We start from the raw sequence: 15,803 nt of genomic DNA, 5'->3' as shown, positions 1-15,803 counted from the left end.
CTTTGCCGCCTAAAAATGAATTGGAATGTCTGTGGGTTATTAAAAAAATCCAGTGATGGGCATTTCAGAAACTCATTTTGTGTGACTTTGAGATTTCTTTGAACCTAAAGGATACATTTATCATACTTGTCAATATAGTGCTCAGTTTTATGATTCATACTGTATGTAAGGGTATCACCCTATTAAACTGTCACACTCTCAGAATAGGGCTAGTGTTTCTATAGTTTTGAAATAGTGCCACAGGCAAACTGTGTTTGAACAGAGAACGTACAAGGCACATCATAAAGACAAATTCAGGTCGTCTTTTCCAAATATACATTTATAAAGAACTACTGCTAATCACTTTATAAATAAATATCCCATCTTAAAATTAACCATTCAATAACCAGGACAATACAAAAATGTTGTGGAGAGATCATCTTACTCCCAGAATTCTATACACTGCCTTTTATTTCTCTCCTCCCACCACCAGCTACCTGAGAATTAAGAAAGAGAACTACTCTTTCTTTCCTAATACTGTATTGTGCCCTTCATACTAGCTGTGTGATCTGCTTCTTAAGTCGCAGAAAATGGCTTATGACACCATAGGGACATTGAATGCAGCTCTCCTGTCATTCCTCACTCATTTTTATATAATCTCATAATTAAAAAACTCAGTTTCAGAGCACAATAAAACAAGTGTTGCAGGATGTTAATTCTAGTAAAAAAGTAGACAAACTAGCGCTTGAAAAGTAACCCTTCAAAGGCTTACTGTTATCCCAGTGGAAAAAAGTCAGACAAAAGCATTGCTTAGAAACATTTTCCTCATTTATTTTTGTGCCATTTGTCACTTTTGGAAATTATATTAAATTGTCTAGGACTATAGAAACATGTCTCATTTTAAGAGCTAAATATTGAAAAGCATCATTGCAGAGAGGCTGCTGTAGTAATCATCGCTCACATAGAAATGATGATAATGGTCTTCTGAATATGTCTTGGTAGTGCTGCTCAATGTGTAGATCTTAAAACTGTCACATTTCCATCCACCCATCCATTTTCTAACTGCTTCATTCGATTCAGGGTCTCCAGGGAGCCAGAGCCTATTCTGGCAAGCAACGGGCACAGGCAGGATACCAGTCCATCAAAGGGCACACACAGACACAGACCAGGGCCATTTTTTCCAGAAGCCAATTAACCTACCAATATGTCTCTGGACTGTGAGAGGAAACCAACAAGAACACAGCAAGAACATACAAATGTATGCAGATAGAACTCCAGGCCCTGAATTGGACCCAGGGCCCCAGTGCTATGAGGCAGCAGGCTAACAACCTCTTGTGCCACCCAACTGTCCCATTTACTAATCAATAAATTATTGTTGTGCGCTACAACACATTTTGCCAAAGCTGCACTGGGTATAGTAACAGGCAAGGAAAATAGAAGAGGATAGGTACCTTTTTTCTGTTTCGATCTGACACTTTTTAGCTGCCATTAATATGTGTTGTTACTGCAGTACTGTGTTTCTTGGTTATAAAGTTGCCCAAAACCCCTTTTATGGCAAATGTTATCCCCCCTTAAAACAGTTTGTCTGTTAACTTGTCATCCTTAAGAAAGGCATATAAAAGGCTCAGTGTCAGAAATCAGGGTTTTGTAGCTAGGCTGCTGAGGATACCATAATGAAAGGTTTAAATCCTCTCTCTCTCTTTTCAGGCCTGGAGAGTGTAGATCACTACCCTATCCTGGTGGCCGTGACTGGGATTCTGGTGCGCCTTCTTGTGGATGGTGATAGCCAGTGGTAGGTCCTCTGCACTTGAACACTTTGTGCTGCTTGTGATGTACAGCTGTGTACTTTAGCACCTTTTGTGAAGGTCATCTCGTAGCTGTTAAATTCCATACTGTCTGATTATGAGCATTGTGAAACACCATTGTTTATGGCTGGCAGTGTGGATTGTGTAAAATGACACACCATTAAGATTTTGACCTGTGGACCGCTTTTAAGAGAAAATGCCTTTTAATTTTAAATGTTCAACTAAGAGAATGGTTTTGTCTTGCTTTTACAAGATCTAGTAATAAGATGTCACTGTTTTTGTCACAACTTCAGTTCTTAAAAGCAGAGCTTTTCTGAGTAACAGTCATTAGCCTGTTAGGTGTCCTGACTTTCCTTCAGGCTCAGAAATCAGTGCAAGGTCAAGCTTGTGCCTAATGATCAGTTCGGTGCTTTAGGGGGCTGCGGCAGTGTATGCATGGGGAAATGGCCAGTTTTATTGAGTTTGCCGGTGGAAGGGCATGCTAATTGTCTTCTTCCGTAGAAGAGAATTAATTGCAGGAAAGATTGCCTGGAAGGGAGTTCACAATCCTTTATCTCTTGAGTGCATTCCGCCTGATCCCCCATGGCGCTTGTAGGAAGAATGAGAAAGGAGGGCCTGGAGTGAGATTCATTACTCTTATCAGTGGAATGAAATTAAAGTCTGTGGTGTGTTTAGTTCAAGAATAGACTTGATAATGGCCATAGCTTAAAGGAGTAATGTGCAGCATATCTGTTTTCCTTGTAATTCAGTACTGGTTTGCTGCATATTCAGTTACACTTACTGTGCATACAGTAAATTTCTACTTTGTTTTTATTGGTGCCACAAACTACAGTAACTGTTCCAGCAAGGTCTGTTGTAGACATTGTTGACATTTACTCTGAAGTGGATAGTCGTAGAGGAAACTAACTTTATACGGTGTGTGTAAGGCCTGTCTGTAGAGGGTGTCACCTTTAAAATGTTCTAAAATGTTTAATATAGATGGAATGACCTATTTTCATTTTTTTCTTTGTTTTTATTGAACTGATGAATGAATTACCGCAATCAAGAGATTGCTCTTTACTTTTAAGGCGACTGTATGTAAGACGTTGCTGCTGGTTTACCTGAATAGTAATTATGCTAAAAACATTAGTTCTGAGATGTGTGAATTGGATCAGGGAAAAATAAAAGTCACTGTGCTAATTTTTCAGCATTTAATATGTGCCCTTAGAAAACTATAACTCACAAATAATTTGACAATTTGAAAATTAAAGAAACTTAGTTTATTTTTTGAGAGTCTCTCTCATGTTCCAAAAGTTTATATACAGATATATATATATATTTTCTTCTCTTTTCATATATGGTGTGTTGGCCGTTTTCGTTCAACCATATGCAAGAAATAGAAAACCGACAGTCATGGCCTCAGTTAAAAAGATTCCACAAAATACCTCCATGTGAACAGGCTCCACAAAAAGTTCCTGCTCTGCCCTGCTTGGCTTGGCTAAGGCTCAGCAGTGTAAAAAGCTATGAGGTGCTCATAACCCTCAAAGTGGCCTAAAACTCATGGTTTGATATCAGCAGTCCCTGTGTATAAAAATTAGACTTCATAGGTTTTGAGCTAGCAGTTTTAAGTACTTTTTGGTTGGTATTCCACTCTTCAACTGAGTTTTTTTTAAGTGAAACATTAATAAGAAGCTGCAGAAGATTTATTTCTCTGCTGTACTACATTGGCACAGCCGTGTCGCTTAATAGATAGATAGATAGATAGATAGATAGATAGATAGATAGATAGATAGATAGATAGATACTTTATTGATCCCGTGAGGGAAATTGCAGTGCAACAGCAGCTTAACACACACAACACAGCCACAGTGTAACGAATTATATAATAATAGTACAATACATACAATACAATACAAGAGTTACTCACAGTCCGGACGCACAAGAACAAACTAGAACAGAACAGTACACCGAAAATCGTATCACACTCATATCACACATATGAATATAAATATAGATGTAACTATAGATATAAATATAAATGTATTGCACAGGTCCCTGGCATATATTGCACAAAAAGTGGTTGTAAACGGGAAAAAGAAAAAGAAAAAGAAAGAGAACAGATGTAGCAGTAGATGTGTAGATGCGTTTAGTCCAGAAACAGGTCACTGTCGATGTTGCCTCTGCCAAGACGCAAGGTGGATGCGTTGTACAGTCTTATGGCAGACGGCAAGAATGACCTCCTGTAGCGCTCCCTGTCGCACCGTGGATGAATCAGTCTATTGCTGAACGTGCTCTTCATTCCTGCCAGCCTGTCAAAGAGGGGATGGGAGAAGTTGTCCATGATGGCCTCTAGTTTGGACCTCATTCTCCTCTCAGCCACTACCTCCAAGGAGTCCAGGTCAAACCCAATGACAGAGCTTGCTCTCCTGATGAGCTTGTTCAGCCTTTTGGAATCTACTGCTCTAATCCCAGAGCCCCAGCACACCACTGCGTAGAAAATGGCACTCGCTACCACCGACTGATAGAACATGTGTAGCATCTTACTACACACATTGAAGGACCTGAGCCTCCTCAAGAAGTAGAGTCGGCTCTGTCCCTTCTTATAGATGGCCTCGATGTTCTTAGACCATTCCAGTCTATCGTCGATGTGCACTCCCAGGTACTTGTACGAGTCCACCATCTCCACGCCACTCCCATGGATGTAGACAGGAGTAGGTTTGACCTTTTTCCTCCTGAAATCTACCACCAGTTCCTTTGTCTTCGTCACATTCAGTTCCAAGTGGTTCACCCCACACCACTCCACAAAGCTGTAATAGTCTACAGTAATTGCCATGTGGCCCTTTCTAGAATAAAGCATTTTTTGGTATCGTACAGACCTACAATGTCATTCCATGCCTGTGTTTATTGGCCTGATTTTACTGTATTTTGAACTGAAACTGAAATGGCACTTGGTAAAGCTGCATGAAATGGTGATTTATTTGTTTGGATTGTGTTTTCCAGCATAGGGATAGAATGATACTCCTAGCTAGTAATGGAAATCACACCATCCCCCGGCACAGTCATTGACCATGGAAAATAATCCAACAATTGATAAACTGTGGTGACTGGTGAGAGCCTGCAGCTGATCCTGAGGTTAGACCTGGATGAGCCTGCCACCCCTGCTGTGTCTTCAGATCTGCATCTGAGCAGGCAGGCATGGGGTTAACGTTGAAGCACAGGGCTGAGAGGCATTAACAACAGGATCTGCCGAGCCTGCGCATGACAATGGAAACTGATGGGGAGACTGATAAGCTGAAAAAAGAAGTTTCCCCAAGGAGAGAAGGTGACAGGACAGATTTAAATCAAGGGAAATGCAAGGAAAAAGAAGGATCAAGGAGAAATTTTCCAGCTATGGGGCATTTGTTTTTGATCAAAAAGCTGTCCACCTTGACCAGTAAGTCTCAACTTCCTGGACTGGGCTGCCTATGGCAACAAAGAATTGATAAAAAAAACTGAAAACTAGTCCTTGTAAATTATGGGTCTTCCAGGCTGATTGGTTGTCTGTCATAATAGTTCCATAAAAATATTTTTCTAAATATTTGTTTTTCTAAAAAGTATGCTTGTCCCTAGCATCAAATTGAAGATTAAAGGTCAGGATTTCAGTTTTGACTTTTTTTTTTAAAAAAGCTATGATGATGCCTTTGCAGGCTGGACCCTAAGCTAGCATGTTGAACTTAAATACAGTATTGGAACAAGGTGTTAAAATTCCAAAATTAATAATAATAATAATATTAATAATAATTGCTTACACTTACAGTATATAGCGCTTTTGTGGACACTCCACTCAAAACGCTTTACAGGTAATGGGGACTCCCCTCCACCACCACCAATGTGCAGCCCCACCTGGATGATACAACGGCAGCCATAGTACGCCAGTACACTCACCACACATCAGCTGGAGAGGAGAGGAGAGGAGAGCAGAGTAATGAAGCTAATTCATAGATGGAAAATTCTAAAATTTCTAAAATTAGAAATATTAAATCCGTAAAAAAACTGAGGTCCTACCACTAGCTTGATATGCAATAACAAATAACAAAAGTAATAATAATTACACAACCTACAGCCATGGAATACTGAGTGTAACATGTTTCCTTGCTTTTTCCTGTACAGATTGGTAACAAAGCCAGGCAGCACATTAATGGTATTAAGCATTTGTTTGTCCAATAAAAATAACGAAGTAATGGGTAAATACCATTAATTACACTAATACAAACATGCAACATTTCACAGCTGTGTCCAGATATTTACAGATCTGCAAGTACAAGAGCTCTGCCTTCTACAGATGCAACAAAGCACAGAACTGTTGTAGTAATTGAAACACAAATACCATAAACAGCCAGAACAAAGCCTGTGTCATCTGTGCCTTCTCCTGTGTTGCTATTCTTCTTTCCCTCTGTGTGTGCTTTCTTATTTTCTGTTTTTTTGTCTTTATGTCTTCTAAGAGGGCTGGTTTTATCATTTAACCAAGAATTGTTTTAGACCGAGTTACGGATTTGTAGCACATTTGTACCACAGTGTGGTTACCTGGGCCTTTGGCTATTGTGACTGTGTCAAGTGAGATGATTGGGTAAAAGACGTTTAATTTAAAAATTATAGTAATCATAGGGTCCTTTTTTGTGAAATTTAAACATTTAGCTACCACCGACATGCAACGGTATGATATCCATTGTAGCTACATTTCGACACACTCCCTTTGTATGAACCACCTTAATTCAAGCACTGCAGTGTAAAAAAACCTATTGCTGGTTTCAAAAGATTAAGCATTTACATTTCATATGTTACAAGGTAGCCCATAAAAAGAATTAGCATAATTGATCCTGTAGACCTGCGGCTTATGAGTCACTGGACACAGCAGAGAGCAGGACTCGTGATCTCAAGAGATACTGTACAGTAGGTAGTGCTTTGCAGGAAACAGAGTCTTTATTTGAAATACATTTACTGTAGCATATCTAAGTAACTGTTATCTGTTGGGTAATGTTTTAATATGCGTCTTATTCCGATTGAATACTGACATGTTAGATTTTCAAATAATTTTACAGACATCACTTTAGTTAGAGCTGTTTTCTTTTACTTTTCAGCATTGACATGTTGAAAATACTACTGCATATACCATACTACTATATAGGGTGTGTTAAAATTAAACCAGCTGTGTGTTTACTACATGCAGGTTTCTAGGTCGTTTTAGGCTTGACTTTCCTGTTTCAATTCTAATGGGTCTGGAATTGGGATATTGTTCCATTCCCACTGAAAAATTGGCTGTCTTGTCAGAAAGTGGTAAAGGACTCACTTGTATGGACCAGTTCTTCCTATGATAGTGGGATTTTGTCTGTCTTGGTAGAACTTTCTCTTACTATAGTTGAAGGAGATGCTAATCCTATAATATGGAAGACATATGTAGTGTATCAGGAAAAAACATAATATCTTTTGTATTTTTTTATTTTACTGTAACTGTTTTTTCTAATCCTTAACGTTTTTCTTAATCTTATGCACAAGTGAATTAAGTGTATTAAAAAGTGATTGAACACAGTTTGAAACTCCACAAACAAAAATTGCCAGCAGCTATATCACCCTGCTAGTCACAACTGGCAGCCCACTGAAGCTAAGCAGGTGTGAGCCTGGTCAGTACCTGGATGAGAGACCTGGGAAAAATTAAGGTTGCTGCTGGAAGTGGTGTTAGTGCGGCCAGTAGGGGGTGCTCACCCTGTGGTCTGTGTGGGTCTTAATGCCCCAGTGTAGTGATGTGGACACGATACTGTAAATAGGCACAGTCCTTTAGATGAGATGTAAAAGAGAGGTCCTAAGTCTCTCTGGTCATTAAAAATCCCAGGGTGTTTCGCAAAAACAGTAGAGGTGTTTCCCCAGCGTCCTGGCCAAATTCCCCATTGGCCTTTCCCTATCATGGTTTCCTAATAATCCCCATCTATGAATTGGCTTCATCACTCTGTTCTCCTCCCCACTGATAGCTGATGTGTGGTGAGCGAAATGGTGCACTCTGGTCTGCTGTCGTGTGGATGTGGATGCTGCACATTGGTGGTGGTGGAGGAGAGTCCCCATTACCTGTAAAGTGCTTTGAGTGGAGTGTCCAGAAAGGAATTATTATTATTTAAAAGCTCATAGGAGACTCATGGCCCAGACCGGTTCTGTAAACAGCTTATACAGATTTTGTAAAGGGATTTCCCAAAATGAATTGATACATCTGAAGGAAGAAAATGTGAATGCTGAATTTTAGAAAATATATATATTTTTGCCATATGCATTTAAAAGCAACAAGCAGAGATTAACGCGTAAAAAAAAAATTTCAGCAGCAGAACCTCTGTCAGTTGTGTGTTGTAGTCCTTTCTCATCCTGTAGAATAACATATTGTGGTGTGTGGTGCTTTGAAAGCACTAAATTGTAACTGATAATGGATTTTTACAGTGTTCTGGTGTGCTGTGGTTTCATGAGTCATACACAATGTGAAATCACTAATTAAGTATGCATGTTGTGGAATACATTACATATCTTGTAGACACGCCTGTGTTGCAGTTTACCTAGATAAAGGCTGTGCTTTTCCCATTGTTGTTTGATAATGTGTTCATTTTTCTGGGATCTTTAGAGGAATTACGTAATTAATTTCTTGGGTCTTTTAATGGCTTCCTTATAATGACTTTTATATGTAGCAAAGAAACTGAAAGTTGTGAACCAATATTTAAATAATTGTATATTTCTACAGTTAATTCACAATAAACTCCTTGGTCCCTGTTTGAATGCTTTCTGAGAAATCTGTTGCATTTCAGCACATGAAAAGCCTGGAAATTTAGTCTGAATTTCGTCTTGTTTTTAGTCTGAATATAAATGATTAACATTAAAAGTGTGCAGTTCTTTGAACAGGTAAGTCTGTGAGTGGAGGGGGGAGGTATTTGAAAAGGAATGATAAATTGTTTTTATTTTGTGTTTATTTAATTTGGAGAAATCGTCTCTTGTAAAGAAAAACTGCCCCTTTCCTGCGGGCTATAATCAGTAAAACCAAACTGATTTAAAGAGTAATTCAGTGGAGTCCAATTTTAAAAACACTTATGTTAAACCTAATGCACAGTTAATGCGTTTTTGCATTGTGAATAAGAAGCATGAAAAGCTTAATAAGAATCAATTTTGTTAACAAACAGAGTATGGGAAGGCAAGAGAAAAGGCTGTTCAACAGAAGCCTAATACAGTTCCTCCAAGAATATAAAGCAGTGACCTCCTTTCTCATTTTACAAGTCCTCTATGCCCTGTTATGTTTCACCTCTGAACCCTATATTATTGTTCTAGTGCCCAATTAGTTTCTGTCTTTCCAGAACAATAATTGCTTTTTTATACAACCTTTTGCACATAAGAGTCAATTATCTTTACTTTCTGATCCTCAGTCAGCTGCTTAGAGGAGCCCATGGTTGTTGAGTGCAAGCACAACACCCTGAGAGGTTAGAAGAGTCAGAGAATTTATTAAGCTCTGAAGCTGTTATCACCTGAATTAGATTGAGGTCTAACGAGTCAATTAAGTTCTGAGACCTTACAAAAAAATAACACTAGTGGATCAACGGGAAGGGTACCCAAACTTTTGCACATGCCACATTTACTATTTTATTTTTTTCAATCTGTTAAATTCAGCATATAAATAGTAACTGTGCATTAAAATCTGCATACATATGTCAAGTTTACGTTTGTTCACTGCAAACGTTGTGTTAACTTCTTTTCACTTAGAAAATCAACAAAACGTGTAATTTGGCCAGTGGTGCCCAAACTTTTGCATACAACTGTATCTTCGAATCAACTGAAAAAGGACTTCATGATTAAGTATTGAATTTTGCGGCATTGCTTCTGTCTCATTATCTTACTCTGTTTCCCTCAATAATTTATTAGTGCTCCACACAGATAACGATGGCCTTTTATTGAAATGTGATGAGGCCAATACAACTGGCTATTCTTTCAGAATCTGCAGATATGAGACTAAAATAACTATTTATGCAGGCTATTGCATTCAATTTATTTGAAGCTGTAATCTGTGAGGAATTGCATTCAGGGGTATCTGTTACACAGCTATTCCATCTTTAGTGTCTGAAAACATGACCTTTTTTCCTAATTGTTGGTGTTGGTGGTAGGGATGAATCATTCCTGCTTTTGTACAAACGTTTGCACTGTTCAAGTCATTATAAAGTAGTGGGGTGTATTATCTGCTATTTCTCATTATGAAAGGGAATTATTGGATTTTAATTTTATGTTGATTGATTGTTTTTAGCCACTTCTTGGCCTTCTCTGTAATCGTGTGAGTATTTATTCCAGGAGACATAGCTTCTGAAAAAGAGGTTAGGATTACAGTTATGACTTCTGTAAACCGTAATTGAAGTTTGACCAGCATCAATAGCATCACTCAAAGGAACTGCTACAGAATGATTTGTAAGATGAATGTTCCTCATGGGTTTTCACTATTGTTAAGCTTATTTAAAATAAGTGTGTGAAATGTACTTGGTGATTGATTTGCAGTGCATCATTTTTTAGATGGATCTTCTGTGAGACATTGTAATTGGAGCAGCCAATTAGCAGAAGAATGTCGCACTCCTAATACACAGAGCTTGCCTCCCAGGAAAATGAGACGGTGGTGACATCACGACACTAATGATACAGTGCAGAAGAGCACAGCACACCTGCAGCTTTTGCCGAGCTGTAGGAGCCTTGTTTGCAACACATGCTTGTGTGTTGTAGAGGAGGATATGGCGGTGAGCACTGTGAGTGGCGAAGGTGCCACATTAGCAGTGACAAGCAGGTTGGTGGGCAACTCCAGGGGATTCCAAAATCCAATTAAGCCCGCACACTGAATCCCTCACTACACATCTCACAAATGTCTAGAAATTCAACCAGCACTGCAAGTCCTTTATAATCACATCTTCAAATCCTGTTTTTTGTTTTGTACTTATAGTATTTTAGAAGGTCAACAGGGTATTGGATTTCTCTCACAGAGTCTTTTCCCAGACCCTTCCTATACACACATTAGAACAGGTACAATTTGAAAAAGTTATTTTTAACGCCTCACTCTTGACACTGTTGTCAGAATTGAGATCATAGGAAATATTGTACTGTATATTATATATACAAATAGTCGTTTATTGTCCTGCCGGAAATTGCAGTCATTATGTCTTCATTATATAGAAGACATTTTCAGACGGCAAAAAGAAACGACAGGGGGGTTCTGAAGTGTTGATTGCTTCTTCATAGTTTTCTGTTTGTTGGCTATAAACGCTCCGTGTTTGCTATAAATGGCCATCTGTGTCTGGGGTGGGACTTTGATCATCTGACAGAAGAATGTGAATGTGAGACAAGAGGGGTTGTCACAGTCACAGTGACTGAAGGGACCTGTTGAGAAGTGTTGAACAAGCGAGGAATCTCAGCATTAACCCCCCAGGACCTGGATCCCTCATCTGGGCTTTATAATACAGAGTTTTTCCATAAGAGTTTGTATAAGATTTATTGAAATGGACTTCCTGTGCCCACCAGTGGTAGTGTTCCAAGAGGCAATACCAAATTTCATAGTGTGAAGTTTATACTAACTTTAACCATGTAGCTTAAGCAGTGAAACATCACTATAAACTCACTTAAAGCTCGACCAAAAAAGATGTGTTGTAGTTAAAATGATACAGAATTGAGAAGCCATTGTGTACTTACTTGAGTGTATGGTGTCTAATAATTTCAATTAAGTTCAATGTAGTTTTGTTGTTGGAAGGATAGGGAGGTACTGTATAATGTTCTGCTCTTGGATTAAATGTTTCCAGTATTTACAGTAATATTGCATTTCCACTCTCCAAGGGAGTTGGGAACATATGAGGGTGATAGAGGGTGATAGAAGCAGCAACACATTTTAATACAGTCCTTTAGCAGGGAAGAAGTTCAAGTCTGCGTAAAGAAATTGCCATATCAAAAGAAAAGAACAGTTACGATTTTTCTGCTACCAGTTCCTTGACACCCTCATCTACCACAAAGACATTTTTTCTGTGCCTAAATTAGCTTTTCAGCATTATACATCACTGTCACTGAGCTGTAAAATCAGGGTTTGCTGGAATGCATGCAGCACCTTCTGACTGGCAAAGAGGAAAGAGGAATGGAAGTATTCATTAAAAGCCAAGGATTTAATTATGCTGAGAAAATCATTCAAAAATGTCTGAAAAATATGTAAACTGTACCAAAAAGGCTAAGTGAAATAATATTATTCATTCTTCATTCCTCTTTATTGTAATCCCTAGATCCACTAATTTATTTGCATTCCTGAAAACATTAATGCCTTTTGTAATATTCTTTGGGCATTTCTCTTCAAAGAAGTGATAGTGAACATTAGCTTTGATGTCTCAACATGGCTTAGAGGAATATTACATATTCTTTGTAAGAAATGCATAGGCACTGCATTCTGTCCTATTCAGGAAGTTTCCTAATGTTTATGAAAGCCATTTGACAGGTAGCAATGTAAGGTGAAATACACTGTGGATCAACAGAAAAGTACAACTACAATGTGAATTTTCCCTATCGAGACCAACCATATGAGGTATGAAAGGAAAGCTGGCCTCTGTGCCAAAATTTAAGTCTTCAGGTTGTGTTCCAGTCCATCCAACAGCATCTAAGGAATCTCCGTTGTCCTAAACAACAGCTCACGTGCAGTCTCAGTTTTGGGTTTCGGAACTACGTATACTGAACTGATTGGTTGCATCTTTGTTGATCTGAGATCAAATAAAATGTTTTTTCTATATATATTCTTTTTTTGTCGAAGCTGAAAAAAGATTTCTATGCTAGTGATTCCTTACCCTCTGGTCGCTGTTTTTAAGCGATTGCCATTCTGAAGAATCTAATCTCATAAAATTAGCATCCCTTACAAACGCTGCACGCTGCATATGATGTAGATCTATTGTTTTATTTTAAGTAACAGTGATTGTTTTCAGCCCTTGCTGCTGCTTGCCCTTCAATATTCGGAAAGTGTTGCTATGGGTCTCATTGATGGACTTCTCTACAAGAGACGTAAGAGAACCCTTTGATCCATATGCAAGTGTCCTGTTGTTTCCTATTCACCCTAAGGTACTCTTCATGTGAGCCCTAACTGGGCTGGTAACATCTAAAAATTACATTCCTTCAGGAGGTAAAATATTTACTTTCTTCTTAACCAGTGTTCTTTTATTTCAACATTTGCTTTCAGCCAGGGTCCTGTCATGAAGGACCAGTATATGCCCTGCAGATTAACTGATAATAGTATGATGTTATTGGTCTGATGCAAAGGAATAATTTTGACATTTGAAACTCATTTTAAAAGGAGAGCTTCTGGGATTAGGGAATAAGGAATACTGAACAGGGTACGAATTCCGAAACAACCTGTATTAAGAACTACACGGGTATTCCTGGCCCTCATAATCTTGTCTTTCAATTTAGAGTTCTCATTGTTTGCAGAGGATTATCAGAATTCCCATTGTTGAATTGCTCATAATGTACTTTTTTTTGTAGGACACCATTGTACTGCAATGCGGAGCATATAATGAGAATCACTGTCTGATATGCCCCTGGTGGGTTTTATGGAGTAAAGCAGACCATCAGTACCAAAAAAGCAGCCTCTCTGATTGTGGTCAGTTGAGTTTCAAGCATGATGGAGTTTGAGCGTGATAATAGTATGTTTTGACCTCAGCCACTAAAAGCTGAGCTCTTCTCAGTCCCCTGGGTATTACGCAGTTGGACCTGCATCACAGCAAGACAGATGAATTCCAAATGAAGGGCTCATTTGATGTAGCAATGCAAACTACAGTGCAATCTCAGCTGGCCTCCTTTCTGTCTGATGCTGTCAGTTGCCAGGGCAGGTTGCCACTGCATATGTCTGAAAACCAACATACAATATGCCTCCATGTCCACATGGCCTCCAACCCACACCATGTTATTCATCTCATTTTGACTTGGGTCTCACTGTTTTCCCTGCGTCCTTTAACTGTTTCCTCTGGAATCCAGCTGTTACAGCCTTTCTAAGCCTGTTTCTCTGAATCCGGGTTCAAATCCAGCCAAATGCTGGGTTATGGTCTCAACACAGCACCTCACAGTCTTATCGCTATGTAAACACATGGTTTTTTTACAGATATCTGACTATCCAAGTATTCTATTACAGAAGAGAAAGGGTGATGGGAGTAGTGAGTCACCATTCTTTATCCTTATTTGAATATTGTAGTGGCAGTTGGATGAATCAATGTGGGCAAGTTCACTTTGTCCCTGCACTGTGGATTGCTATATCCAGCAACATCTGTTTTATATCTTTTCACAAACCTTCAAAAAGTAAAAATAAAGATTTGTGTTGCCAAAAGTGGTGCACCTTCTTTAATTAGCATTTAAAAGGAATCATGATTTCCCAGTATGGTGAGAAGTAAAGACAAGATCAGCTGTAATTTTCCAAATCAGTAAAAGTGCCTTTTAGGAATTCTGCCAGGTTCTGAGCAGTTTCCACTGGCCTTACTCTGAACTGGTCCACACTGCAGGGAATCTGTTTTGAAAGGGCTACACCACAGTTGCATTCCCCTGAGTGAGAGCACTCTCACTCCTGCAGAAATTTTTACATGCCTTGATATTGAATACCAGGTTCATGACTAAGCTTTTTTTTAATTAACAGTGCTTGATTTCCATACTCACTGTCAGCTCAGTAAAAAACGTGTCCTGTTTTTTCCCATCCATAAAATTGAGCTTTAATTTGCAGACCTTTGCAAAACAACAAAATGCAAATATCTGTGTTCACTCAGATGTGCTTTAGGGAGGGTCTCATTGGATTTGACATGATCACTAATGACTTTTGAAGTTGAGTGGTACAGGTTGCTTGAGAATGCTAAAAGAAGACAAAGCAGTACAACTACAAAAGTCACAGTGTTTTGATTCTGTTTTTTTTATGATGAGTCATCTGTGCTTCTTGTTAATTTCACAGAGCAGATATTCCAAGATTTTCCAAGGATTTTCAATTCTTCTATGCCAGGGAAGGAATAAGAAACTTTCTATCAGCTGTGTTGTGTAGATTTAGTTTAGTCCACTAATATGGCTCTTGGTACCCATCAGAGTGTTAGAGCTGTTGTGTCCCCTTTTTGTTCAAAATTTAAGAGAATTATGGTTTCAGAGATGATTCTCAAGATCTCCAAGTGTCCCACATTAGATTTGTTGTGTAATCAGCTCTGCAGTGACCCCAGCACACCCTGTCATTCATAAATGAGGCACCTCCACAGACCTGTATCTCCAAAATTGTGTCACTTGTACCTGTAGGTCTGTCTGCTTTCTGCTTTCATGTCTTTTTAAGTGTTGGCCTTGAGGGGACAGGAGACTTGGAGACTTGCCTTATTTTGCAATAGGCAGTTTGTCAGTACCATAAGCTTGTTTCATTTGTTTTATTTTGCTTTATTTTAAATGTAAATGTCTTTTTTGTGAGGTACACAGGGGTCAAGGGAAGAAGAATATTCTGTAATTGAGTGAACACCTTGCCCTGTGAACCTTAATTGGAGGTTTTAAATGCAGAAAATCTTCCATGTTTCCTTACGTTTCCTGCATTTTGCAACACATACAGTAAGGCATTCAGAATGTTACACAAGCACACCACAAAATACATTTCTGATTATACTACTGAGAGATTTTCTAATTGTATCTTCCCATTTTCAGTCCACTTGCTTGAAGCAGCCCTTCCTATTTCTTAATTAAAATTTGTTTAAAGCTGAGATGCATTAAATTATTTCCTGAATGTGCTTTTCATTTTTTAGTGCTAATGACAATACATTAAAAAAGTAGATACTTAATATGCAGGTTAATTAACAGGTTTATTGCTCAAATCCATTACAGTTTAAAGAATATATGTCTTGCATTTGCCAGATTTAGCTTCACATGTTTTTTTTATTATTGATATTAAGCTATGTCTTCTGTTCAGCCCTGAGATCTCTTTAGAACATTTATCAAAGACATGGACCTTGGTCTGTTCTCCAAATTCAAAGCAGTAATGCATCTTCAGAT

General features: G+C 38.5%; 1 protein-coding gene across 1 annotated transcript in view; it reads left to right on the top strand.

Annotated features, from left to right (window-relative positions):
* rnf123 (ring finger protein 123) overlaps positions 1–15,803 on the top strand; it is a 126,544-nt gene that overhangs the window by 52,533 nt on the left and 58,208 nt on the right. Inside the window, exon 35 of the mRNA XM_088917257.1 lies at positions 1,687–1,771. Within this exon, the coding sequence (XP_088773383.1) occupies positions 1,687–1,771 (85 nt within the window). The remainder of the gene's footprint in view (positions 1–1,686; positions 1,772–15,803) is intronic.

The sequence above is a fragment of the Atractosteus spatula genome, chromosome 5 (assembly GCF_055471065.1).
Source record: "Atractosteus spatula isolate fAtrSpa1 chromosome 5, fAtrSpa1.hap1, whole genome shotgun sequence".
In the NCBI taxonomy this organism is placed as follows: domain Eukaryota; kingdom Metazoa; phylum Chordata; class Actinopteri; order Semionotiformes; family Lepisosteidae; genus Atractosteus; species Atractosteus spatula.
This window is presented reverse-complemented; position numbering and strand designations above follow the sequence as displayed.